We start from the raw sequence: 27,720 nt of genomic DNA on the forward strand, positions 1-27,720 counted from the left end.
TTTAGCACTTACTCCCTAATATTGGGTTTCTTACTTTTTAGGTTCTTGTTATAATTATTTCTGCTTGAATATTCAACAAATTCCCTGAAAAAAAAATTTTTTTGTATCCCGTAAGTTTGATGTATTGGTGTATAAGTACATGCATTTTTATGTATTTGTGTTTTGTTGTTTTTTTTTTTTCCGAGTCTACTCCAGTTATTTTTAGTTTCATCCTATTGTGGTCACTGAAGATATTTGGAATGGTATCATCTTATTAAACTGGTGAAATCTTTGTGGTGGTCTGGATGAGGACAGCCATATATTTGAATGCCTGCTCCCCAGTTGGTGGAACAGTTTGGGAAGGATTAGTAGGTGTGGCCTTGTTGGAAGTGAGTCACTGTGGGTGGAGTTTTTAAAAGCCTCACATCATTCTCACTTCTCTTTGCCTCAGGGCTGTTGTCTCAACATGTAAGTTCTCAGATACTGCTCCAGTGTCACGTTCCCAGCCATGGCCATGGACTGACTCTGAAACTGTAAGGACGGTCCCCAGTTAAATGCTTCTTTTGATTATGGTGTCTCTTCACAGCAGTAGAAAAGTAGCTAAGACAAGACTGTTTCAATTTCTTGAGAATGTATTTTCTACTATTCTGAAGTAATTATTTTGTACATATAAGTTCAATTGGCATACTGTATTGTTCAAGTTTTTTCTTATGACTTCCTCACTGTAACTGAAAACAGAGGACTGAGTTCTACTGTGCTGCTATTCTGTAAATGCTTGTTTTATATATTTGGAAGCTCAGGTACATGCATGTACACATTCACAATTGATGTTCTCTCATTCCCTAAGTACTGCCATGAGGTCCTAGCTCTCCTGTCTCAAGTCTTTTGTTTATCTGGGGAAACTTTAATTTCAACTTCGCTTTTTTTTTGAACAACAGTTTTCCAGATTTTGTCTTTCTGGCTGATAGGGATACATTAGAGCTCCCTCTCCTCTAGCCTAGGTTTCCAATGAGAAATTAATAATAGCAAGTATCTTGTAAACAGATTTTTTTTTTCCTTGAGACAGGGTTTCTCTCTGTGGCCATGACTGTGCTGAAATTCTATAGACCAGGTTGGACTTGAATCCAGAGATCTTCCTGCCTCTTCCTCCCCAGTGCTGAGATTAAGGGTATCCACTACCATGCCTGGAGATAATTGTTTATTTTTTTCATCATTATTCTGGTGCCAAAATCTTCTGTAACCCAGACTGGACTCCCACTTTGCTGTGTAACAGCAAATGAGTTTGAACTCCTCCTGACCAAGTGCCACCATGCCCTTTTCTGAGGTACTAGGGACTGAATTCAGCCTCTGTGAGCCCTAGCAAGTATTCTGCCAGATGACTTCATCATCTTTGTAATTTTTTATTATGGTATACTTAGATTTTTAGATAGTTATATGAGTTTCCTACATTTGCATATACATTCTTGTCCTAAGAATACGGGGAGTTTTGCTTTTTTTTTTCCCCTTCAAATAGATTCTCTGTTTCCTTCTTTCTTCTGGAAGAAAGATAGACTAGAGACTTGTATCTTTCCCTACTTCATTTCCTATTAAGTTAGTTATGTTTAAAAAAACCTTCTATTTAAAAGTAGTTCTTGGGTTGCCAAGATGGCTCACCAGCGGTCTTCTGATCTCTACAGCCTTGACATGCCATCTACATGTACAAAACAATAACGCAAAAATTAAAAATAATCTCAGTGAGTAGTTAAATATGGTCAACACTATGGAATCATTGGTTTATTCACTTAAACAGAATCTGTCGGGTGCTGTGATGGGTATTAAACATGACTACTTCTGGCTTTTCTATTATCTAAATGACATTATTCATCATGTTTGTTGGCACTTCTATAATCCCAGCACTCTGCAACCTAACACAGGAGGAATGCCATGACTTTAAGGCAAGTCTGGGCAACATACTGAGTTCCAGAACAACCTGGGTTAAAGAGATCCTTTTCTCAAAAATGAAAGTTATTTATACCCAGTCATTTCTGCTTTTTCCTGAATACATAAACTTAACATGCCAACAGCTAGGCATGGTAACGTATGTCTGTAATCCCAGCAGTTGGGAGGCTAAGGCAGCACTGCCATGAGTTCCATGCCAGCCATGATTACATAGCAATATGACTTAAAATAACCAAAATGAAGCCAATGTATCTTGTCTTTAAATATGTTTTAGTGATATAATTGCAGTGTCAACATTTTATAGTGGTATAATGTAAGGGAGTTGTTTTTTTTTTTTTAATCTCTAAGTTAAGCATCAGTACCCAACAGGAACTGAGTCTCTCTTAATACTCTCCCAAGACAAACAGAAAGTGCAGGTATGCCAAAGCTGACATTTTAAAGATACAAAGCAGGAAAAATTGTTACAACTTTCATTCCAAAAAGTTCTGCCCAGGTTCCTTCTTTCTGCTCCATAGCTTGGGTATTTTTTCAAGGTAGTAATGTGAGGATAATTGTAGGCCATACCTTCTCCTTCCCTCAGTATCACTATTCTTCACCATCCTATGTTCAGTACCATGAAGGTCATCCTTTCATATTTTGCCTGATTTTAGCCATTATTGGTCATGAAAATGAGATGTCAAAAACTTACCATGAAATACATGGGAGGGGGCCAAGAAACAGGAGCAAAGATGAATTCTCCTTAAGGCAGTGAGGTCTGGTATCCCAGACTATAAGCATCACTAGCACTTGTGAGAACTGTAAAGTCCTGGGTACCTTGCAGGAGACTCTTGACAGATGCTGAAGCTTGAGGAGAAATGCTGATAATGCTGGTATAAAATATTAACACACATACAGGTTTTATATGACACATAAAAGCAAGTAATACAGTAAGTTATTAATAGAACACAAGTAATAGGTATTTACTATAAACTTTACAACTTTGCTGGGAGAATGTAAGGCCGATGTAACTTGGTCAAGTTTACATTGCATACAGTAAGAAAAGTAGACTCGGGGCTGGAAAGGTTAAGACCACTGGTTGCTCTTCCACAGGGCCTAAGTTCAACTCCCAGCACCTACATGGAGGCTCACAATCATCTGTAACTGCAGTGCCAGGGGATTAATGCCCTATTCTGTCTGTACAGGCACTGCACACATTTGGTACACAGGCATATATGCAGTCAAAACATCCACACACATACATTTTAAAAAAAGTAGGTGTGTACAGTTGAGGCAGAAAGACCAGGTAGCTGATCTCCACCCGATACAACATCCAGTAACAAAATCAAGACAGAGGCTCAAGCAGGAGAGAACATCTACACTGCTAACAGAGTACAAATGCAAGAGGAGCTTTGTGACTCGGGCCTGGAGAATTTATTGAGAATACTGAAGCATAAGTGAGATTTGATCATATGGTGCTAATTTTTTTAAACAAAACAAAACCAAGATACTATCAACAATGGTGACCATACTGTGGACTGGAAAATGTAATGTCTAAAATAAGAAATTCAGGCACTGAGATACAAGCCTGTAATGCCAGTACCGGAAAAGCTGAAGCAGGAGGATTCAGAATCCTAGCTACACTGTGAGTGGATACTTCCTGGGCTACACAGCAAGACTCTGTTTCAAGCATTCCTATGCCAGAAGATAAGAAATCAATATTTAAAACCTACAGGAAACTCCTGCAAGTTTTTTCTTTAAAACTTCTGAGAGGCTTAAAACCAGTGAGGAAAATGGCCAAGAAGAGTAAGAAATGTCCAAAATGGTAAGGTAAATATTGATGGACACTGTGATAGACGAACCCCCATTGCCAACCTGGCTCGATTTAGAATGACACATAGGTGTGTTTTTAAGGGATTCTAGAGGGCTTAACTGGAGGCAGGGGACACTAGTCACAGGGTGAGTTCTGTACTGAATAAGAGGCCCATGTTCAATTCTCTCTTCTCCCGGACCACAGAAGCAATGTGCTGGCTGCCTCAGGCTCCTGCTAAGAGTTTCTGCCATGATGGACTATAATGCATCTCAAATACAGAGCCAAAAAAAAAGTCCTCCCTTCCTTTAGTTGACTGTGTTATGACCAAGAGAAGGTAGCTAGTAAGGCACCTAGTTTAAACCCTGTAGTAAGCAGAGGAACCAAGTTTAAACAAACACCAGACTACAATGCTGCATGTGTATATGTTTATAGGTGCATGTGACACTGGGTGTCTTCTTCAATAGCTTTCCATCTTACAATTATTTTTTTAACTGTTTGAACAGGGTCTCTTGCCAAGCCTGAAGTTCAGATTCATATTCTTTTAGACTGGCTGGTCAGGGTACTACAGGGAACTGCCTAACTGCATCCTCAGTGCTGGAATTACAGGTACATGTTGCCACACCTGGGTTTTTTATGTGGGTTATGCTCATGTGGAAATCATCTTCCGACTGAGCATCTCCTGAGCCCCTCAATGATCATTCTGACTGGTACAATTCTCTACCAATTGGGGCACCATATTTAACCAGTTATCACAAACAAGATAGATCTGGTTTTGAAAACCTGCTGCCCAGTAGCTGTTAAAGTCAGTTTTGAGTATGGTCATTCCTACAATGTAGTAAGCAATATAAATTATAGCTTCTGTATTTCTGTCAAAAGATACACATTATTCAAACTTTTAAATTTTGTTACCATAACAAAATTATTACAAAGCGTAACTTTACTCCCCACCTCATCCCCAATATTCTGTAAGAATACTTTTGGGTATTAGTGCAATATTTTACTACTTAATTTTTTTTTAAACTTTTCTTCTATATCATATGTTATTCCAAATTTTGACAACAAACTTTTTTCTCCATCTTTCAAGAATACTCCAAACCCTCAAATGGGCTGCAGTGGAATACAAGGCTAGTGCACATGACACCTGCTGCACTCATAATAATCATCTCAATGGGATATGCACAGTACATCACTGAAGAAGCCCTGATGCTATAACGCCCAATTCCTTCTGCAAAATCATAATTCGCTATTCAGGGTAAGATCACTGAGAACTGTGCAATTCTATCTATTTTAATCATTCCTAATTAAAAGGGACTGTGAAAATGTGAAGTCAATAAAGGAAGAAGGTGACCATCTTACAATGCCAACACAAAAAATAAAGGGAACACCGAGACTTGTATTAAAGAAGCTGTTTGTCATTCTTTGTTTAAGAGATTACAACACATACAAGTGAGTTTTATCAAAATACAGCACATTTCTGCTACTATATTCATAAAAATCAATTCCTATGCAAATAGTACTGAAAATCAACTAAAAATGAGATAAAATTTACAAAGAGTTGTTAAAGGGTTTCAATCAAAATTATTAAAACTATACAGTATAATACCCAATTGATAACAGCTTGAAAGAAGTGCAATATTTGAGTTCAAATATTTTCAAAAGTGCTGACTATTCTGACTAGAAATGGGAAATGAAGTCAACTCATCTTGTGAAATAATGCAAGTGGTGTTTTAGCCAGTCCTCTCAACTAGTAAAGGTTGAAGAAAAAAAGCATAACATATTAAAAATACCCAAATTATGCTTCTCAGAAATTAAAAACAAATGAATTAAAAAACTGAGTATTGCTCTAATAAAGGTTTTCAGACTAGCCTTAACTAAAAACAGTCGCTGGTCTCCTATGGCACTTTTTCTCTGGTCCGAATAAACATGCATTACTTCTTACCGCTGCATGTTACTCAAATTTTATTTGATTACATAAAACAGAAGCAAATAAAATTAATGGTCTGGATAAACAAAATTAATAAACCTCTATCATCAAATACTTGTTACAGTAACTAGGAACAAAGGCAATTGGTGGTAAAACACTATCACATGATACATTTAGAAACCCTTTAAAGACTCTGAAGTGTGGAGTTCACATTAATGTTATCTGTAGGAACAGCCCTTTATTTGGACACTTGACACCCTGGCAGGTCTCGAGGACCATCCCTTTGCTCTACAACTCTCCACAGCAATTCTATCACTGTGCCAGTTTCACAGACTTGCTTTGGTTTCCTAGCTCCATGCGCACTCACATTTCCTTTCACTTTACCATGACAATGCCAGGCCAACAGAAACAAGAGGCTTTCCGAAACCTTCCATACTTTGTATTATGGGCAACACACACAACTTAAAACTGGCCTTTACATTTCATTTGCTTCTTAAAACAAAAATTATAAATTAAATTATGATGGAGTACTAATTATAAAAATTAGACTGCAAGTACCACCATTTGCTAAAGAAAAAAGTATCACAATTTCATAGTCAGGGAAATGCGTGGACATGCATCTACATTAGAGTTAAAAACTTCTGTAACTAAAAAAATTAAAAATTGAATCACCAGTAGCAAATGTATAGTCAACAGCTATGACAAGAATCGATCTTTTAGAGCTCATAAAATGCAATTATTGTCTTTTAAAAAGACGTTACATGTTTTATTGCATTATTCTATTAATAAAAATACATTATTAGGTAATTTTTTCACTGTTTGCCTCAGATTTTTATAGGAAATAATGTTTTATTCTGGTCTCGGAAACAACCCACCAGCACCAGCTTCATCTACTCTCTCTTCAGTATGCACATAGCAAAAGCCAACACTTCAAATCTCTTACCCACATGGAAAAAGTAGTTCGGCAGAAAAAACATTAATACCAGTTGGATAAAAGTAAGGGCACAAAAGCTATGAGACAGATAGCTCTGCCATCTGTCTCTGGGCTACAATCAAGGCTAATTATTGCCTTGTATACAGTCAGTCATGTGTATGAAATCCAAAAATAAACCTACAATCTATACAAAAACAACATAATTTTGTTTTTGTAGCCTTGATTTGCCAAGTTTAAAAACCTAACAACAATTTCATATGATATGAATCCAACAGTCTCTTCTGTCTTCTGTACAGTGGTGCTTCCCCTCTAACACAAGCTCCATTATCTCAGTAATGTACAAGTTCCAAGCCAACTGAGTTCTTCTTTACATATAAAAATAAGCAAAATAGTCATTTCCCCTCCAAGTGTCTTCTAATAAATCTTGCTATCTTCCCCCTTTTCTTTTTTGTCTATAGTGCTTATGAAGAAACTTCTCGTACAATGATGAGTTCTACTGCATTATGGAAAGTTTTTAACAAGGACACCGCTTGTCCATGTTCAATGTTGATAAAACTGTAGCCATTAGCCTAGAAGAAAGAGAAAAAAACTTTTAGGAAAAAGCTTAGAAATGTATTTGCATATATATATATATTTACATTTCTAGATATAAAAAAAGGATAACTTTAGCAATTTAGAACAACATACTGGCTGATGAGATGGCTCAGAGAATAAGGCCACTTAATTCCATATGGGAAGTCCTGAGTTTGATTCTGTGGACCAACATCTTAGGAGAAAACTGACTACTTCAAGTTGTTCTCTGATCTCTACACTAACGAAGTGCAGTACATGTGTGTGCACACACATATGTAAAATTAAAAACACATACAACAAATGGTCCCTACACTCCATACTTAGGGAAATACGATCTCTAAAGAAATAACCTAGGAACTAGTATTTTGTTCAGGTTATCAGAGGATTCTTTCTAAAATTTTATTTTATTAAGTAATGTGCACGGGTTATTGCCTTCATATATATCTGTGCATGACACTCAAGAAGGCCAGAAGAGGGTGTTAGATGCCCTGAAACTGGAGTTACAGATAGTTGTTTCCAGGTACCCACCCTAGATGCTCTGGAAGAACAGCCAGTCCTCTTAGCCACTAAGCTCTCTATTCAGCCGCTCAGATAATTCTAATAGCGTCGCCCAGAGTTGGGAAGTGTTGTCTAAGAAGGGATCAGACAGGGTGTTGTGTGCATGTGTTAACGTACATCCAGGCTTACCAATCAGCAGGAGTAACTGAAGGCAATAAGACTTCATTCACTGGAGCCACTGGTTCTAGACCAGCATACAGGCTTTATAAAGGCTAGCTAGTATTTATTGAGCTCGTACTCTATCACACACTGGCCTTGAACTCAAATGTGTCAGCCTCTGAATCCTGACTGCTGAGATTAAAGGTGTGTGTAAGCATGGGCTGGGTCTATAGATTCTTTCATCTTATTTGAGAAGACCGAAAACCCAGGAATGTCTGGTCAGGAATAATAACTCCCTATCACAAAACTGAAATCACAGATTTCCATGTGATTCAGAAAAATGTCTGTCTGTCTCTCTCTGTGTGTACAGGAAAAATAAAAGTGGATAGTACAGATAGTGTGGCAAAGTGTGATCACTTTTGTTACACGGTTCTTGTGAGTTTTCTGAGTCTGAAACTACTTAAAAATAAAAAAACTAAAAAAAATTTTATTATCATGAATTTGCATGTCAACCTTTATATCACTCCCATTTTACTGCTGATGGAGGCACAAAGTTAACATTTAAAAAGTAGTGAGCAAGCATTCAATCTGAGGTCTGTACTTCCAGCTATTAAACTCTTAATGGATCTATCATCTTTGGTTTGAAGGTTACTTCTCATTGTTATCTGAACTAACAACAGGAAAAGTAGGAGGGAGGAAGTGGACTATTCTTGTGTCCTAAGAGAATGCCATACTGCACGAACTTGGGTAAAATGAGTTACTGAAGTGACATAGGGAAGGAGTGCAAATTAAAAAAAATAAAGTTTCTCAGATTTTGAAATTTTACTATGTGATAAAATGACAACTTGTGTCCAAGTAGATCCTAAATTAGTAAAAATTAACATTTCCAAATTTAAATAAAATGATGTACCAAAAATATAAGCACGTTTTGTCAATATGTAAAGTAGAAGTATTTAAAATTATGAAAACATTAAAGTAAGTTCTTTGCTTTGTTTTTTTCTTTTTGTTTTGGAGACAGGCTTTCTCTGTAGCCTTGGGTGTCCTAGAATAGCTTGGTAGAGCAGGCTGGCCTTGAATTCACAAAGATATGCCTGCCTCTGCCTTGAGATTAAAGGAGTATGCCACCATGCCTAGCTGTAAAATAAGATTATTATAAAATGAAAGAAAACAATAAAAAGTGCACTTAATTACCTGAATAATTTTATCTCCTGGCTGTAGTAATTTTGATGCTGGCCCGTCGGGCTGAACCCTTGTTACAAATATACCCTTTAATGAACAATAACAAAAATTATTGACAGAATGAATCAGTAACAAGGAAACTCCCCCCTCTTTTTTTATCAATACTATGCAAATAACAAAACTAAAAATCACTTGGTAATATCATCAATATTCACATTTTTGGTTAAATTCTTTCCTTTAAACAACATGCAATGATCAAATTTCAAACACCAAAGGTAATAAAGAAAGAAAAGGGATGAGAACCACATAGATTTACATTAGACTTTCACTTAAGTATGGGCTTAATTAATGAAACCTTATGAATGTTCAAGGATGTATTTTAAAAAACTTACATCATCATCAGGTCTGAAAGGGTTTCCTCTACCCCCAACACCTCCTGATATGCTAAATCCAAGTTCTGGATCCTTTTCTACTCTTACTCGAATCTGATTTAATATGAAAATAAAGAATATTATTATACCAGAAAAATTTACTCTATAATATCCATATTTAAAAACTGGTGAATTAAATACAAGCAGAATATTCAAGGATTCATCAAAAATAAACATTTCAGCAGATGAGGTGACAAGACAACACAGCACATCATTAATGTTAATGAGTTAGTGAGTTAAAGGCACAGTGGGCTGACAACGTGGAGCCCCTAACTTTAACCACTTACACATTTAGTCAACTGATGGTAGTTCTAGTATACTTTTTAGCCAGCATGAGTTTTAACAGCATGTGCATACCTTTAGAACATGTCTGCATATTCTCATCAGTTTTCACTATTGACCATCTAAATTACATACTGCCTTTGCCATATATAAGACATAATATGTCTTGTGTCATAAGATAGTTATGACATTCAGAGCTGGATTTAGAAAATAAACTCATTGTCTCTATCTTTTTATATGCTTCAGGGGAGTTAGGATTTTAAGATCAGATCAACTGACGGTAGTTTTTATAAACTACTGTAAAATAAGAAATGCAGAGAAACATTTTCTTTTCTTTTCTTTTTTTTAAAGATTTATTTAATTATGTATACAATGTTCTGCCTGCATGTACACCTGAACGCCAGAAGAGGGCACCAGATCTCATTATAGATGGTTGTGAGCCACCATGTGGTTGCTGGGAATTGAACTCAGAACCTCTGGAGGAGCAGTCAGTGCTCTTAACCTCTGAGCCATCTCTCCAGCCCACATTTTCTTTTCTTGGGACAGGGTCTCACTATGTAGTCTTGGCTGGCCTGGAATCTGATGAGTAGACCAGGCTGGCTTGAACTCATAGAAATCCTCCTGCCTCTGGCTCCTAAGTGCTGCCTTGTGCTTTGACACAGGGTATCGCTAAACAGTCTAGGCCAGCCTGGATTGTCTGAGGCATCTGAGCTGGCCTTGAATACACCTTCAGCCTCAGCCTTCAAGGTGCTGGAATACAGCAGGGTACAGAAGCTACATTTCTGCTACAGGGTGCTCCTGTTTACACACTCAGTCAAAACAAAAAGTAACCACTACCAAAGGTTTCAACGTTAGCATCACCTCATAAATAAACCATTAAGACATACGAGATTATGACCTACGTGTCTTGAAAATTAAACTCTCAATGCAGTCTAGAGCATAGCTGAATTTCCAACTCTAAGAGCCAAGACTCTGGTGTAGGACAGAGGCTGAACGGTCCCACTATTCACAGTCGTAGAAGAAAATCTACCAGAGCACCATCAATCCATTTTGATTTTTTGTTTTTGTTTGGTTGGTTGGTTTTTGTTTTTTTTTTTTTTTTTTTTTTTTTGAGACAGGGTTTCTCTGAGGGCTGTCCTGGAACTCACCCTGTAGACCAGGCTGGCCTCAGACTGATGAAGATCAGCCTGCCTCTGCCTCCTCTGCTGGGATTAAAGGTGTGCATGGCCACCATCAGGCCCATCAATCCATTTTGGATAAGCAATTGCATTAGAATTAAAAAACCCACATCCCCAATATTAAATCCTATGGTACATGATCATAAAGCCAAGTTAAAAACTATAAAGTTTAATTAGCACTTTAGAAAACTAAATTTTATAAACTTAAAACAAAATGGTAAAAACTACTGTTAAAATTCTATATGGAATTATTGCTATTAACCTATAAAATATATGAAAGGTTGAATTTTGTATTTCAAACAGTCTTGATAATTCTTACCTCTTGCTTTGCCAGTTCATGGCCTTGTCTAGGAGAACAATGGGGATGTGTATGTGGAGGCTGGTGGGCCACTTTCAGCATCAAATAATCAATTAGTTGTTCTCTAGAGGGATGCCTTGCCACAGATCCCTGAGGGGGATGATGGATTTGACTATAATTTGCCTGAGGCCTGAGAGGCTGGCCCATCTGTCCATTACTCACAGGCATCTAAGAAAAACATGAGTTATCTTAAAAATGACCAGTAATAATGTGTTATTACAAGCACTTGGATATTCTTTTTGGAGTAAAACAAAAGCACCAGAGTTTTAACATTCTACACCATTCAATTCTGAGCTACTCACTATATTCTAATTTTAAATCTTTCAAAAGAAAAGTTATTACTGTCTTAATTCTAAACTTGCTTGAACTGGTTGACTCTATCAGCAACCTTTTAAATGAAGAACTCATGTATATTTTACATAAATTGCTTTTCTGTTAGATATATACCTACTGTACATTTACCAAATGTAGGAAATGTAGGAAATAAGTATACTGAAAACTTTAGCTACTGATAATATAAAACAAATCTTTATACACTAAAAAAAGTTAAAACCTGTTAGCCTATTAGAAGGCCATCCTTTTTTCATACCAAATCATAATACACATACACAAAAGGTGTAGTTTGTTTGTTTTTGTTTTTTAAGAAATGGTTTTTCTGGGTAGCCACGGCTGTCCTTGAACTCAATCTGTAGACCAAGTTGGCCTTGAACTCAGAGAGGTCTGCCTGTTTCTGTCTCCCCTGTGTGTTCACTATCACCAGGCTAAAACGGTGCATTTTAAAATGTTTTTCCTGGGGGTGGGGGGCTAATTCAGGGGTAACACCTTTTTCTTAATTTGAATATATTTGCTACCTTTGTATCTTCCTTTTCAGAAATAACAAGTCAATTTAACTATCTACCTAGAAATTATGTGGTTTATTCTTTATGTATGTGTGCATGTGCCAGCAATTTTCAAGTTCTCTAAATATTAATCTATGGAATATTAAAAACGAGATGTAAACATTGATGTTCTACTTTATTTTCCACAAAAGAAACTCCCACCACCGAACTCCTAACAAGCTACCTTGAGTACCTCCTACACTCACATTATAAATGTTCACATGTAAAAGACCTTTACACAGAAGAGGAAATAAATGCTTCAGCTATCCATTTATTTAAATTTTCCTTGTTGGTTAAGAGTAAAGTATTTCTGTCCACAAGGAAATTAGTAGAAAACAAAAATTTCCTTAAAGTTACTCAAAATTAGAAATTTAGCAGAAGTTTCAGAAATGTATGTTGAGAACTTGTATCTTCCCAAAGGTACAAAAAATTTTGGAATTTAGGAAGAAAACTGTACTCTAAAAATACACTTTTTCCCCATTATACTAAAAAAAATTATAGTTGATTATTTTTTGAATAATTTATGTTCATGTTATGTAAAGTAGTGTTTTGACTGTATGTCTGTCTGTGTGAGGGTGTCAGAGCCCCTGGAACAGAAGTTACAGACAGCTGTTAGCTGCCATGTACGTGCTGGAAATTGAACCCAGGTCCTCTGAAAAAACAGTCAGTGCTCGTAACCACTCAGCCATCTCTCCAGCCCTATAGTTAATTCTTAAGTCAAGGAAGATACATGGGTAGTTTATGACACTGCACAAAAATGTTAATATTCTTTAACAAATCTTATATTGGGTCAGGTACTATACTATAATACCTGCTCACATGTCTGGTTAAAAAGCCACTACAGTTATTTGCTACTTGATAACTATAGATTTAAAGCTAGTAACCTATCAAGGGGTGCTCTAACTGGCTGTGCTACTGTTTTACTATTTACATAAAATTCTATGGGACCCCATATCTTCCTCTGTTTCTACCATTTATTCACACGTATAGATTTCAGTATCTTCCTCCTGACAAAAAACAAGGTAAGTTCTTGTACATGCTAGGCAAATGCTCTGTCACTGTCACCTGCACACCTGAACTACTTTTTGTTGTTATTAAATAACACTTATTTATTTATTAGCGCGCGCGCGTGTGTGTGTGTGTGTGTGTGTGTGCGCGCGGGCGCATGCACACGTGTTAGTACAGGCATGCCCTGACATAGGTGTAAGGTCACCGTGACTGACCTCATGTTGTGAGACTTGAGGACAACTGCCTTTATCCACTGAGTCAACTTTCTTGCTTGACATTCTCTGACCTTATAGCCCATGCTGGCCTCAAATTCTTGATTTTTCAGCCTTGGAATTCAAGTGCTAAGACAAAGACATGTGCTATTATACTGAGCCTATTCTATTCCTAAGAACTGCTGACATCTGGATGTTTGGTTTTGGCTAAATCAGTATTAAACATAAGAAATTTATTAAACTATGATTAGCTGCTACCTCATGAAATCTGAAAAAAATGTTAACAATTAAGCTATAAAGCTACATACTGAAAAGAAAAATAAATTGAATGACAGCTTGACTTAAGAGAAAAAGGGATAAAGTAAATAAGCGTGTATGAACTTATATATGGTATGGTTGGATGCCCTCCCTCTGCAGCAACTTAATAGTTTTAGATAATAAACAATCACATCTACTTACACTAGAGGCACGTAAATGGTTAAAACAAGAAAAAATGTGAGAGTGGATTACTTGTGGCATTGCCACAAATAATCTAGCTTTAAGTTTTTTTCTACAAAATACTAAAAAAAAATTATGATTACCTGTTGTACAACATATGAATCTTTCAAGATAATTTCTAATTATAGATAAAGATTTCCAAATGTTTTTAGTTAATAGGAAAGGATTCTAGAATGCACAATTGAAGACAAGTCATCTTCTAACTCTCCAAATAGGTTTGTCATCAAGAACTCTACAAAGTTCTTGATTCAAATAATGAAATAAGGAAGTGAAACTATAAAAACCAATGACTATAAAATGATTCTCTAGTCTGAAAAACCATGGAATAAAATGAGAAAAAGCAGAGTCAAATTCTATCTTATATTAATGAATCATTTAAAGATAAACCTGCATAATAAAAGCAAGAAAGACCTAAAAATATATTTTTTTAAAAGATTTATTTATTTTATGTATATGAGTGTTCTATGTGCATTTACATCTGCCAGAAGAGGGAATCAGTTCACATTATAGATGGTTGTGAGCCACCATGTGGTTGCCGGGAATTGAACTCATGGCCTTTGGAAGAGCAGACAGTGCTCTTAAATGCTGAGCCATCTCTCCAGCCCCCTAAAAATATTTTTAATCAAAGTACATATGAGATTTCAAATTCAAACACTGCAAAACACAGTCAGCTCAAAGACACTGCTTCATTTATCTGCTGTGAGCACCTACTTTCATCAAGCTGTCTGGAAGATCTTTGTGACTAAGTGGACCTGTTGAGTAGCTCTGCTCTCCTGACATCAATCTATCATCTTGGCATGAATCTCCTGGACTGGATGTCTGGGGATGCTTCAAATGAGGAAGGAAAAAAAATTAAACAAATAATATACTTTAAGATGTGAAACAAAATGATGATGACGCATGATAGATTAAGAGAGAAATATTGCTAGACTGCAGAATGAGAAAGACTCAAATCAGATACTGTAATCATTACTGCCATCAGTACCTTTAAGCTTCCTTCAAAGGCATGGCAAGATGTTTGTTCCTGTGAACGTGTAAAAATTTATAAAGACAGACATTGCTAATCTTTACAATATATACCACTTTATGTTCTTTCCTTTTAGTTTAATTTATACTCATAAGTTAGTATCTTTAATCAATAAATACAGCCAGTGGTTAAGATTCAAAGTAAATAAACTGCTTTCTTTGATTTCATAGTACTATACAGAACTTCTCCTCAATTACAATGATGTGCAGTCCCAATAAACTTACTGTATAAAAGTTGTTAAAAAAAAGGTTGTTCTGTAATTATGTCATATTATCATTAGCTCAGTACTGTAAAGGCACAGTTTTAGAGAAATGCCTTAAAAGTTAATTCATATCTTCACATGCTAAGTATTTGCTTATTACAGTTTAACTTAATAATAACCTTAAAGGGGAAAAAAAAAAACAGGCGAAATGTCATTCTCCCTGAATAGCTATTATTATAAATATGATGGGAATAAAACATCTATAGTCATATTAAATTACTTCTAAGCACTCCTAATTTAGAAAATAAAGCATAGTACATTTTACTGTTACTTTCAATCTTTTAAAACAGTATTTGCCTAGCAGTAAAGAAATGTAAATTTTATACTGAAAAATAACTCAAAATACACTCCATTATAATGTACCATGGACCACATACAGTTTTAAGGATTTGGAATTTATTCTTTTTTTTAAGATGTTTTTTTATTATAACTTATTTAATTTTATTTTACGTGCTTTAGTGTGAAGGTGTCAAATCCCTTGGAACTGCCATTGTGTACAGTGGTGAGCTGCCATATGGGTTCTGGGAACTGAACCGGGGTCCTTTGGAAGAGCAGACAGTGCTCTTAACCACTGAGCCATCTCTCCAGCCCCTGAAATTTAATCTTAAAAAAGAATATTTCCAACAGACCCATCATGTTCAGTTAGTTGCTAGTTCAAAGCATGGTGTGATTATTAGCATTATTTGCTGTGATCTGATCTAATTTTATCTACTAACAGTATTTCATTTTTTTTAAAGATTTATTTCTTTATTATGTATACAGTGTTCTGCCTGCATGAACACCTGCACTTCAGAAGAAGGTATCATATCTCATTATAAATGGTTGCCAGCCACCATGTGGTTGCTGGGAATTGAACTCAGAACCACAGAGCAGCCAGTGGTCGTAACCTCTGAGCCATCTCTCCAGCCCTCACTTTTCTCTTATTGTGATATATTTTTAGAATACATAATGATCAACACAGCATAGCTCAAAGTATGAAACTTAAACTCAAGCCTGAATAGACAACTATGCTTATGCATTTGTTAAAAAGCAAGCATATCATAAATGAAAAGCTAAAATTCAAGACACAAAGACTTTAAGAAAAATAAAAGCAAAAATGCTACTGTATAACAAATCTGGGAAGAATAATTGTTTTAGATGACTATGAAGGCCACTCATGGTCTGCTGAAATTAAAGGCTGCCTGAACAGTCACTAGCCTTTCCTTCCTCTTTTAAACTAAGATGCTCCAAAGACTACTGTTGCTATACAGCAAAGAAACCAAGTGATGACCAATGGTAGAGCACAGGCAAAGACCAGTTCAGAGCAACCACAACAAACTGAATCTGGGAAACTGCTCCTGCTCTAGATCATAAAAGAGGCGAGTCAGGGATGAAGACAGGGAGACTGATGAAAAAGCAAAGAGCCTAGAACAGCAGAGAGTCAAAATAAAAGTAAACTACAAGAAGAAATAAAATAAGGTTGTAGAAGAAAGATCCTTCAGGGCAGAAGGGAATATTTCAGGGGCTGCGCTACCTCTGTGTGTCCTTGCTGAGTCATGACAGACTTGTGTTGTTCATTCTTTGCAATCCTTATAATTTACTCTTAAACTTTTACTAGAATAGTAAATCTTTCACCACTAAGGACCATGATGAAATGTGTTCAATTAATTATTTGGATTTTTTTTCCTCTTGGACTTAGAACTTCTCCAGCCTCATATTTAATCATATTCTAAAAAATATATATATAGTGCTTTTTATCACTGGACTTATAAACAGCTAGCTAATCATTAGCTTATGATCAAAGAAAGAGGACAGAGGTTGTAGAACTAAGCCATAAAGAATTCAGAGAATACAAAGAACTTTCCCCCTCTAGAATGTTAAGACGCTTAAGACCTTAATTTTCTCATGTATGTGCTATAAGTACTAGCCTACTGTAGGTACTCACTCGATAAATGTGCCCACCAGAACCTCTTCCGTCTGCAACACTCAGGGCAAGGCTGCCCTGGCTGCCATGCAGATCCCTAGAGCTGCCATAGTGAGAGCTGCTTACAGCAGTAAGATTGGAATTAAAGGACCTTGACAGCATACTCTGAATAAAGAGAGGGTAGATTCAGAGATTAGTGCAGCATGCAAAACCCACAAGACATGTTATGCACACAGATTTATTTACAAGGAACCCCTCTCACACCACGAACAAATACCATGCAACACTGAATTTAGAACCTGAAAGAAACTGGTACATATGGCTACATAAGAACACACATGCATATACAGAACATATATAATCCTAACCATTCAGATATTTAAGGACCAGAGCAGTACAAATGTATAGCTGCTTTTCTTTACTTCATTATGCTTAATATATTGTATGTCAAAAACAGAAACTGAGCACGTACCCAGGTATGTATCTATTTATATAAAGTTGTATATAAGCAAATTTCTCATTATCAAATTAATTGACCAGCAACTAGTAATTCTACATCAACTGGATTTCTAAAAGATCTATTTCATTCTATAGGAATTCTCTTATTGCATATCATCAACACTTATACATGCTACAGCAAAATGTATTTGATAACCAACTTGTTATTATCATTTTCATTCCTTCAAAAGCTTTATTTTCCACAAAAAAAATCTTAAATTTTAAGATGCAAGTTTAAAAAATATTTTCTTTTAAATTTTTTGTACATGTGTATGTGCATACACTTATGTATGCCCATGTGTGTGAAGGCCCATGGAGACTAGTAGAAGGTATCAGATCCCCTGGAGCTAGAAATTATGGGGCTTGATGGTTAAACTACAGAAACCACATTTAAGGCATGGATTGTTATTAAAATAAAGAAGTGAAACATCATTTACATATTACTCTTAGGAAATATATAGTTTCTCTAGATTTGAGGTTGTTAATATTAAGAAATAACACAAAATTTCAAAAGGAAAAATCTATAAAATTACTACTCAGTTATTTTGTGAATTCTAAGGTACTGATTTTAACATGTTACCTTGACTAAATGCTAGGCACAATGTCCCAGGCACTGCTGTTCAATACTGCTGATGGTTATCTAATCATAAGAAAACAGGGCTGAGTACATACTTCAGTGTCAGCAAGGCTCTAGATCAGTGGTTTTCAACCTAACTAATGCTGAGACCTCACGTGTATGAAATCGTTTTTGTTGCTACTTCATAGCTGGAATTTTGCTGTATGAATCGCAATGTAAACATCTGATATACAAGCCCCCAAAGGGTTGTGACCCACAGATTGAAAACCGCTACCCTGGAAGATTCCTATTATCTAATAAGAACAAATAAACGAGACACTTATGCTGTGTCAATAATACAGTTTGGAGTATTTCATATCTGATTTTTTTTTATATGGGTAGAAATATTAGCAAATACTAGTGTTAGTGGTAATTCAACTCTGAAAGAAAAAGATTTGGCTGGCGGTGAACTCAAATCCATCTGCTTCTGCCTCCTGAGTGCTTTTCTAATTTTCATTGTTAGTTTAATTAAGTCAATGAAGAAATCTTCAAAGTAAAATCCGTTTTGTGTGTCTGAATTCCTAGTACAGTTTTTTACGGATAAAGAAAAGTGTTATAACTAAAAGGTCCTAAGCCCATATGCTTCATTAAACTATTATCTATTGCACAAAGGAAAAAAAAAAAAATCTAATACCTCAAAAGGTAAGGGAATCATTTTCCTTTGGGGAAAATTTTAAATGCCTTTCCTGCCACCTTGAATTATGCGAATGAGTATGCACACATGCATGAGTGTGTAGGAAAGGAAGAGGTCCTTTATATCCTCCAATACACTGAACCAATTCTTTAAAGTTTATAGTCTAAATTTTGCTATTCAAGTCCCTAATTAGTAGCATCTTTATGAAGTATTTATATTGCTTATGTATGCTACAATTATCACAGCTAATACAAAGCTGCCAGACTATAGCATAAAGTAGTTCTTATAAAAAAAAAAGGCAACTTTCCAATGCTTTTAGAACATTTCTGAACAGAAGCAAATAAGTTATATATTTGTATTATAATAAAGCTTATAGAAATAATAGTTGCATGCTCTACTATCACAAATTCAAATAGTTCAAAACCAAGTAAGTTATATTTTGCCCAATCTCCACACCATATCACAATGCTTTTAAACTCTATTCTTCAAACTATTAGGAATAAAAAACCAACAAAGTTGATAATCAAGTAAAGCTTTTAAAATTCTTTCTTTCAACCAATGACTTAAAAATATTTTAGGCTAGTGAAGATAAAGGCCCTTGTCCCACCAAGCCTGACCCATGGGAGGCCTCCAAGTTTTTTTCTGACAACTGTGCCTGTACACATGTACACACACACAAACACATTCACACATACTCTCTAAATGTACTTTAAACTGGTTGTTGGGTGTGGTGGTGCCTGTCAGTAACTAAAGCACTTTCAGGGGGTAGGGAGCGGAGCTGGTTCAAGGTCTTCTGCAGAAAGGAGTGGAGGAGAAAACAAACAACTTGTGAAGAATACAGTCTAGAAAGAATACAGTGAGCCTATAGGTAACAGCAGTACTGACTCTTGGTATTTGCTAGAAATATATCCTAACCGGTGAGCTAGACTATACCACAGTGTACACACCTGTCATTTAGTATTCTGGGAGGCAGTTATCTGGGCAAACATGTTAAGAGGAGAACTCTTAACAAAATAAGCAGTATATTATTTTTGGAAAAAGATATATCCTGTCAGCTATCAATCCAGTCTTTCAGTTTCTTTTCTCACAAGTCTTCTATGTCTTTAATTCACTGAATTTTTTACTTTCAGGACACAACTACAAAACTACTGTCATATATTTCTAAGAAACTGTATCAAATTTCTAAATATAATTTATCCAATGGAAAACAAAAAAGCTAAAAAGCAACTCAACAATGAGCTAGGTGTTATTACTAAGGCCCAGGCACAACTCTGTCAAACAGAACACTGGGAGAACAAGCCACTTAATGTAAATGACACCAAACAAAAACCTTTCCAAAACAAAGAAACAAACCAACAAAACCAAAACCACCTTCCTCCATACCAGAAACCCTTATTTTAAATCTGATAATAGTGAAATTCCCAACAGCCACTTACAGCACAGACCTTCAAGTTTTGTCCCTTATCTACAGTGACCAATTATAGGAATATTCAACCAGAAACAAAATCTAAGGATGTCTACTTTAATTCTCTTAAATTCAGTCCTGTATCGCACTCCTACTTATAAACCTTCATTCATTCTTACCTGCATCTCTGAAATAGCTTCCTCTTTGACAATACCCTTTTCCTTATAAAATCCATTTCTACATGTGCAATTGAAGTTTTTTTTATATAAATTAGAGCCATGCTCCTCATCTCATCTTAAAATAAATGTTAAATTCCCAACAAAATGAACATCAATTCACACAGCCTCAACAGTGTGCTACATAGCTACAGCAAACAGAAAGGATGATGAAGCAGCTATAGCTGACAGATGTTAGCTAAAAACTGACAATTACAGGCTGAGATTTCATACAACAGGATAGAAGGCAGTAATCATATTTTAGGCAGTTTTTTTTTTCTCAAAAAAATTTAAGAAATTAAAAAAATAAACTAGATATGATCAGCTCTACTTAATATATTATATATTTAATAAGTAAAGAAATGTAAAATTTTAAAATAAAATTCATATATATGCAGATACATACACACACACACACACACACACACACACACACACAAATAAAAATGGGGGTGGGTGGGCAGAAGAACCAAAGTCTCACTATATAACCCAGGCTGACTTCAAACTGGTGATCCTCCTGCAGCCTCTTAAGTGCTGCAATTACAGGTGTATGATACCATGCCCGGCTTAAAGAGTATTTTTTATATTTGGGTGACATGGCAATGTACTAACATCAATTTTATAGAATTTTGTTTTTAATTCCTCTCAAAAGACAGATTTAGAAATAAGGTTATGAAGTGAACGCAAGCACTAATTACTTTACCAAGCTGCACTACAACCACAGTTATACTCAACTGAGTTGTTCAAGCACACTAGATATGCAATCCAGCAAAGTCAAGAATAAATGCCATGCCAGAGTCATCTGTGTCAGTGATGATGTTAGTTCATTTAATATAGACTGGAGGAAAAAAAAAAGGTTTTTAATGAACTATTTACACTTGGAAATATTTTCTGTCTGGCATTGTCTTATGATATTTACATAACCATCATTTTGTGGTGAGCAGTTCAGAAAGCACTGAACATAGTTGTGTGTATGCACTGTATCTGTATGTGTGCTGGCCAGAAGAGAAGCACTGCATGACCATCAGAGACTTTCAAGAGTGAGGAAGCAGCCTGCACAGCTACGTCACCTGTCCTAGCTTAAGTTTACATACAGAACTCTGTTTCTAGCAACAGAGAAAATGCCTAGACCATAAGTAGGTAACAACTCAGAGTGTCTTATTCCATGGATTAAAAACAAAAGATTAACCATTTCTAAGGAAAATTCATAAAGAGGAGAATAAAAAAAAACTCACGTTCAATTACCTTTTCTAACTTCTTGGCCTCTATGTGTCGAAGTACTTGTTCCCGCCAGTCATGAGGAACTTTACTTTTTCCTGGAGGATCTAATAAAGAATGTTCAGACCCAACCCTTGCATTTGGTCTTTTTGAAGGACTAGTCCGTGAGTAATTGAAATCACTAACTGACATAGTTCTCTCTGGTATTTCATTAATAGAGGGCCGGGCACTCTGAGGCCGTGATGTATTTGGGCCATCAATGCTGTATGCTCGGGCAGAGAGAGGTCTCTGCGATCCTGCCATGACTGGAGTTCTTCCCACTGAATGTAACTCTCTGTATGATAAATAGTCTCCTTCAGTACGCCTTGGGGGACCAGGATCACCAACATTTACAGAACCTGCTGAAGACACACTATTCTGTCGCTGAACTGTAGTCCGAGTTACTGCTGGAATTAGCCGGTCATTTGGGGAGAGAGCCCACATTTCTCCATGTCTGGCTGGAGCAAATCTCTGATGTAAGTGGTATGCAGTATTGGCTCTAACATTGTTATGATTAGAGAAATTCATATTGGCAGAATGCTTTGCATAACTGTGATTTTCTGCACTCTCTGATCTAGGAAGGCGCTGAAGAGGAAAACTGACAGGATCTAACTGTGGATTCTGTTTAGGGTGCCACAATGTGTCTTTGACTGCAGCACTGCCACTGTACTGGACATTATATTGCAGAGGACCATATGGTGGAGGTGGAGGTTGCGGGCCAGTTACTGTGGGGGCCCTTATTATATCTAGTTCTTCAGGGTTATGATTTGAATCGAACTTGAAAACTGTCTTTGTACCTGACAGTAACTCAGAAGCTGAAGAAGAAGCAGTGAACACCTGCAGGGGCTGATCATACAGCAGTGTGGCAGACTTGCTCCTGACAATGTTTTTCCCATCCACAGCAGATGCAATTTTAACTGTTGTACTTGGCGGCTGAGGACCATCATCACCAAGAATGTCATAGATTTTTAAGCCTCCAGTTTCCATGTTAGTTATACTATGAGATTTCACGACAGATCCAACTGGACCACTTCTTTGAGGGGAGAGATCTTCAGTACTTTTAGAAATACCCACATCAGTGGAAGAACTTGAGTTCTGTGGTTCAATCCTATCAGGAGACTGTGGAACTTCCTCAGAGAGGCCATTTATCTTATTGATGGACTCCAAATTTGGATACTTACTTCCATTTTCTGTGTGCTCTGCTTCACTTTTAGGATGAATACTTAAAAAGCCTGCTCCAAGCACTACATCCTGCATTTTTGATCTTTCCATGATTTCTGGCTGAAAGGTGTTATTGGTCACAAGTTTATTGAGATTCATGTTGATATGGTCTAACTGGTGAGACTCATCAGATGTGGCTTTGGAGTCAACATCTTTTTCAATCAGAACTAATTGATCTTCAATATTCAAATCATACACAGGTAACTTAAAATCCTGTTTATCATTAACTTTGAATTTTTCCTCTGATGAATTGTTTAAAATAACTCCATTTTGTAAAAGGCTGTTAAAATTTTCATCTTCTTGCCTAAAATAAAAGGGAATTTTTTTGAGAAAGTAAAACAGACAAGTTTTCTTGATAACAGAAGATCATTAGTAACTATTAGATATGTAGCTAAAAGAAGTTAACAGAAATGACAGAACTCCCGATGAAGACCTTTATTATAACATGAGTTCAAACATTACTATACCCTACTGACTTGGATAATTTTTTTTAATAATTTATTTAATTTTTATTTTATGTGCATTACTGTGAAGGTGTCAGATCCCTTGGAATTGGCATTACAGACAGTTGTGAGCTGCCATGTGGGTGCTGGGAATTGAACCTAGGTCCTTTGGAAGAGTAGACAGCCCTCTTAACCACTGAGCCATCTTTCCAGCCCCGGATAATTTTTTTTTTATATCAGTTAAAACTAAATAAAAAACTGTCTAGTAGAGATTTATACTGGTAGAGAAACATGTAAAACAGTTGTAAGTAATCAATATCAAGATTTTCATCAACATAGACAATATAACTTATTAAACAAAATAGGTTACTAGGATTAAGCTGAGAACAAGAGCAGAATGATAAATCTTCTGTGTCTTTTCACAAATGTGCTAAAATTTTAAATGCTTCAAGGTGGAAAAAACACAGACAGTAACCTGAGTAATCAGGTAAATGGCACAGGACTATTTACAAGTGATTCCGAAACTTTACATTAACTGTAGTAATCACAGGCTACTATTCTTAACAAGCGGTTATTAAATCCAAATATATAAAAATTAAATTAAACTAAAACAAAACTGCATAAACACCTAAGTTCATAGAGAATCTATACCTCATCATTACTCTACAGAACAATTGGCAAATATTTTATAAATTCCTCATTATAAAACTATAGAAAGAATTTGGCAATGTTCCTTCTGTTTCTATTTTTGTGGAAGAGTTTGAAGAGAATTGGAGTTAACTCTTCTTTGAAGGTCTGGCAGAATTCTGCGCTGAAACCATCGGGCCTGGGCCTTTTTTGGGAGGGAGACTTTTGACGACTACTTCTGTTTCCTTGGGGGATATAGGACTATTCAATCTTTCTACCTGATCCTGATTTAATTTTGGTAAATGGAATCTATCAAGAAAATTGTCCATTACCTTTAGATTTCAAATTTTGTGGCATATAGGCTTTTGTAGTAAGACCTAATGGTTGTTTGGGTTCCCTCAGTGTCTGTTGTTATGTCCCCCTTTTTATTTCTGATTTTGCTGATTTGAATAGTTTCTCTGTCTTTTAGTTAGTTTGGCTAATGGTTTGTCTGTCTTGGAGGAATGGATACAGAAACTGTGGTACATTTACACAATGGAATACTACTCAGAAATTAAAAACAAGGAAAACATGAAATTTGTAGGCAAATGGTGGGAATTAGAAGAGATCAACCTGAGTGAGGTATTCCAGAAACAGAAAGATACACACGGTTATATACTCACTTATAAGTGGCTATTAGACATATAATATAGGATAAACCTACAAAAATCCGAACACCTAAAGAAGGTGAGCTGGAAGGAGGGCCCTGAGTAAGATGATCAATCCTCACTCAGAAAGTCAAATGGGACAGACATTGGAAGAAGGAGAAAACAGGAAACAGGACAGGAGCCTACCATGAAGGGCCTCTGAAAGACTCTACTCAGCATTGTATAAAACCAGATAATGAGACTCATAAACAAACTTTGGGCAGAGTACAGGGAATCTCATGAAAGGGAGAGATAGTAAGACCTGGAGAGGACGGGAGCTCCACAAGGAGAGCAATAGAACCAAAATATCTGGGCACAGGGGTCTTTTCTGAGACTGATACTCCAACCAAGGACCATTCATGGATATAACCTAGAACCCCTGCTCAGATGCAGCCCATGGCAGCTCAGTATCCAAGTGCGTTTCCTAGTAAGGGGAAGAGGGACTGTCTCTGACATGAACTCAGTGGCTAGCTCTTTGACTGCCTCCCCTGGGTGGGGGAGCAGCCTTGCCAGGCCACAGAGGACAACAATGCAACCAGTTCGGATGAGACCTGATAAGTCAGATGGAAGGGGAGGAGGTCCTCCCCTATCCATGGATTTGGAGAGGGGCATAGGAAGAGATGAGGGATGGAGAGTGGGGTTGGGAGGGGAGGAGGGAGGGAGCTACAGCTGGGATACAAATATAAAAAATTAAAATTAAAAAAAAAACTATAGAAAATATTTTATTTCTACTTGGTGGTACAGAACAAATGTATATGACCCTGACATCATGCAAAAATTACAGTTCATAATTAAAATCAGCATATAAAAGGTACTGCTATACTCCTTGCTTAACACCCTTACTTTGTTATATAAAAGGGCTGAAGAGATGGCTCAGCTGTTAAAGGCTAGGCTCACACCATTAATATAAAAATATGGTTTACACCATACTACTTTCCAATAATAACATTAGTAAAGTGTTATAATTCAACAAAACAAGCATCTTTTAATACATAAGGGATTATAAAATCAGTATTTTACTAAACCTCTCATATGAAATTGAAGGAACAGATGATAGTGTAGTATCTGAACTGAACTCATATTCAGACATAAAATTAGTATATATATATATATGTTTTTTTACTTAAATAGGTCTGCAACTTAACAATTTAACTCTAATCAGGATCTAAAATATCTGTAAAAACAGCATATAATTCCATAGCAGGCTTAATCTTTTCCTCAAGCATACTTCTAGTCAACAGACTGAATCTACAGTTGAATGCCACTGTCTTGTTTCGACCTTACTCTGATAGCTTAAATAATAAAATTACTTATAAACTTCTATTAAACCCAGGGTAAAAGATTTTGCACATTGTTTTCTCTCAAAAAAAGGTTTTTCTTACAAAATTGAGGCCAAATATACAGCACTGAATAAGAGTATTTCAATGAACTCTTTGGTTAGCTAGAATGATCTAGCATTTCTTATGTGCATTTGCATTTTGTTTGCATGTATGTCTGCGTGAAGGAGTCAGATCTTGAAGTTACAGACAGTTGTGAACTGCCATGTGGGTGCTGGAAATTGAACCCAGGTCCTCTGGAAGAGAAGTCAGTAATCTTAACCACTGAGCCATGTCTCCAGTCTAAGGTGGTCTGAATGAGAAATGCCCCACACAATCTCATATATAGGAACACTTGGTCTCTAGTCAATGATTCTTTTGGGGGGAACTTTTAGGGTACCAGACCTTGTTGGAAAACGCACATTACTAGGGATCAGCCTTGACTCATTTCTAATTTGTTCTCTGCTTTCCAGCTGTGGTTGGAGACAGATCTTTTAGCATCATTAAAAACTTTTCCTTTGGAACCATAAACCAGGATAAACTTTTTTTTCCCCACAAAAGTCTCATCTGGTCAGGGTCTTTTATCACAACAACAAGAAGTAATTGTTTTTTTCTTTGTTTTTTTTTTTTTTTTGCCTTTTCAAGACATTGTTTCTCTTTGTAGCCTTGGGTGTCCTGGACTCGCTTTGTAAACCAGGCTGGCCTTGAACTCACAGAGATCTGCCTAACTCTGCCTCCCAGTGCTGGGATTACAGGCCTGCAGCACCACTCCTGGCTAACAAGAAGTAATTAACATAATATCTAAGAATAAAAATAACTCTTCCCATCTGAACATCCTCGTATCAGCTGTTTTTTAGTTCTAATACCTAGAAATATTTATATAAATGTTTGTTAATTTTACCTAGAGATTAAGAATCTACTGCATTTTGTTGTTTCTTTCTCAAATAAAAAAAAACTATTTTAAAACAGAACTGTATAATCACTATAGTTTTAAAATGAAAGAAATATATTCCCTAAGCTACTTGTATACTATTTGTAAAATCATTTATGTTAAGTTCTGTATTTGTTACCTGTATTATCATTCCTATTTATTGTATAAGTAAATAATTAAAACTTGTTAAAATGTTCACAAACCTGACTTTGGCATTACTGTCGCTACAAGTCTGTTTCACTGGAGAACAGAGTGAGGTGTCTTGACTACTGTCAGTATTAAGAGACACTGAATCAGACATCCGAGATGGAGAAGAACAGTTGCTGTTATTCTGATTGCTGTTGTGTGTGACTTCATCTGATAAAGAATCTGTATCCTTTGCATCATCTGAAACAAGAAGAAAAGTATTTAAGAGCAATAATAAATCACTAAGAATTTATGGAAAGCTTTGATTCAATGTATGAGGTGATAAATTAAGAAGGCAAACTCATTAGCGGTATCTCTGAAAATTAAATCCTAAATACATAAAAAAATTTGAAGTTGTGATATCAATTTTAATGTAATCAAAGTAAAGGACACTTAAGATTTGATTTAGCTTACTGCACAGTTTTCAAAGACTACTAATTCATTTTGGTGAATGAATTATCCTTTTAAGAACTCATATTAAAATTTACTTAAACTTTCATAACCTCCTACAGTTTATCTGGGCAAGAAATTATTTTACATACATGGAATTTTTTCCATCTGTGAAAAAAAAAAAAAAAAGCTGTGAAGTCATTAAAAAGTTCTTAAAAAAAAAAAAACAAACAACCCCTCAATTCTAGCCAATTCAAGGAACTAGTATACCTAGACATACCCACA

The 27,720-nt window shown here is 36.0% G+C and overlaps 1 protein-coding gene across 8 annotated transcripts in view; it reads right to left on the reverse strand.

The window, feature by feature from the left end:
- Positions 1–5,097: 5,097 nt before the first annotated feature.
- Positions 5,098–27,720, reverse strand: part of Erbin (erbb2 interacting protein) — a 101,926-nt gene continuing 79,303 nt past the window's right edge. For 2 of the 8 annotated variants that reach the window (XM_060385668.1, XM_060385670.1), the window contains 8 exons: positions 27,063–27,246; positions 21,624–23,160; positions 17,032–17,175; positions 14,530–14,646; positions 11,184–11,390; positions 9,366–9,458; positions 8,986–9,060; positions 5,098–7,133 (listed from right to left, as the gene is read on the reverse strand). In XM_060385668.1, the coding sequence (XP_060241651.1) occupies positions 7,026–7,133; positions 8,986–9,060; positions 9,366–9,458; positions 11,184–11,390; positions 14,530–14,646; positions 17,032–17,175; positions 21,624–23,160; positions 27,063–27,246 (2,465 nt within the window). In that variant the 3' untranslated portion in view covers positions 5,098–7,025. The remainder of the gene's footprint in view (positions 7,134–8,985; positions 9,061–9,365; positions 9,459–11,183; positions 11,391–14,529; positions 14,647–17,031; positions 17,176–21,623; positions 23,161–27,062; positions 27,247–27,720) is intronic. The other 6 variants (XM_060385671.1, XM_060385669.1, XM_060385672.1 and 3 more) reach the window with 6 other exon arrangements.

Source organism: Meriones unguiculatus, chromosome 6, assembly GCF_030254825.1.
Source record: "Meriones unguiculatus strain TT.TT164.6M chromosome 6, Bangor_MerUng_6.1, whole genome shotgun sequence".
Taxonomy (NCBI): Eukaryota; Metazoa; Chordata; class Mammalia; order Rodentia; family Muridae; genus Meriones; species Meriones unguiculatus.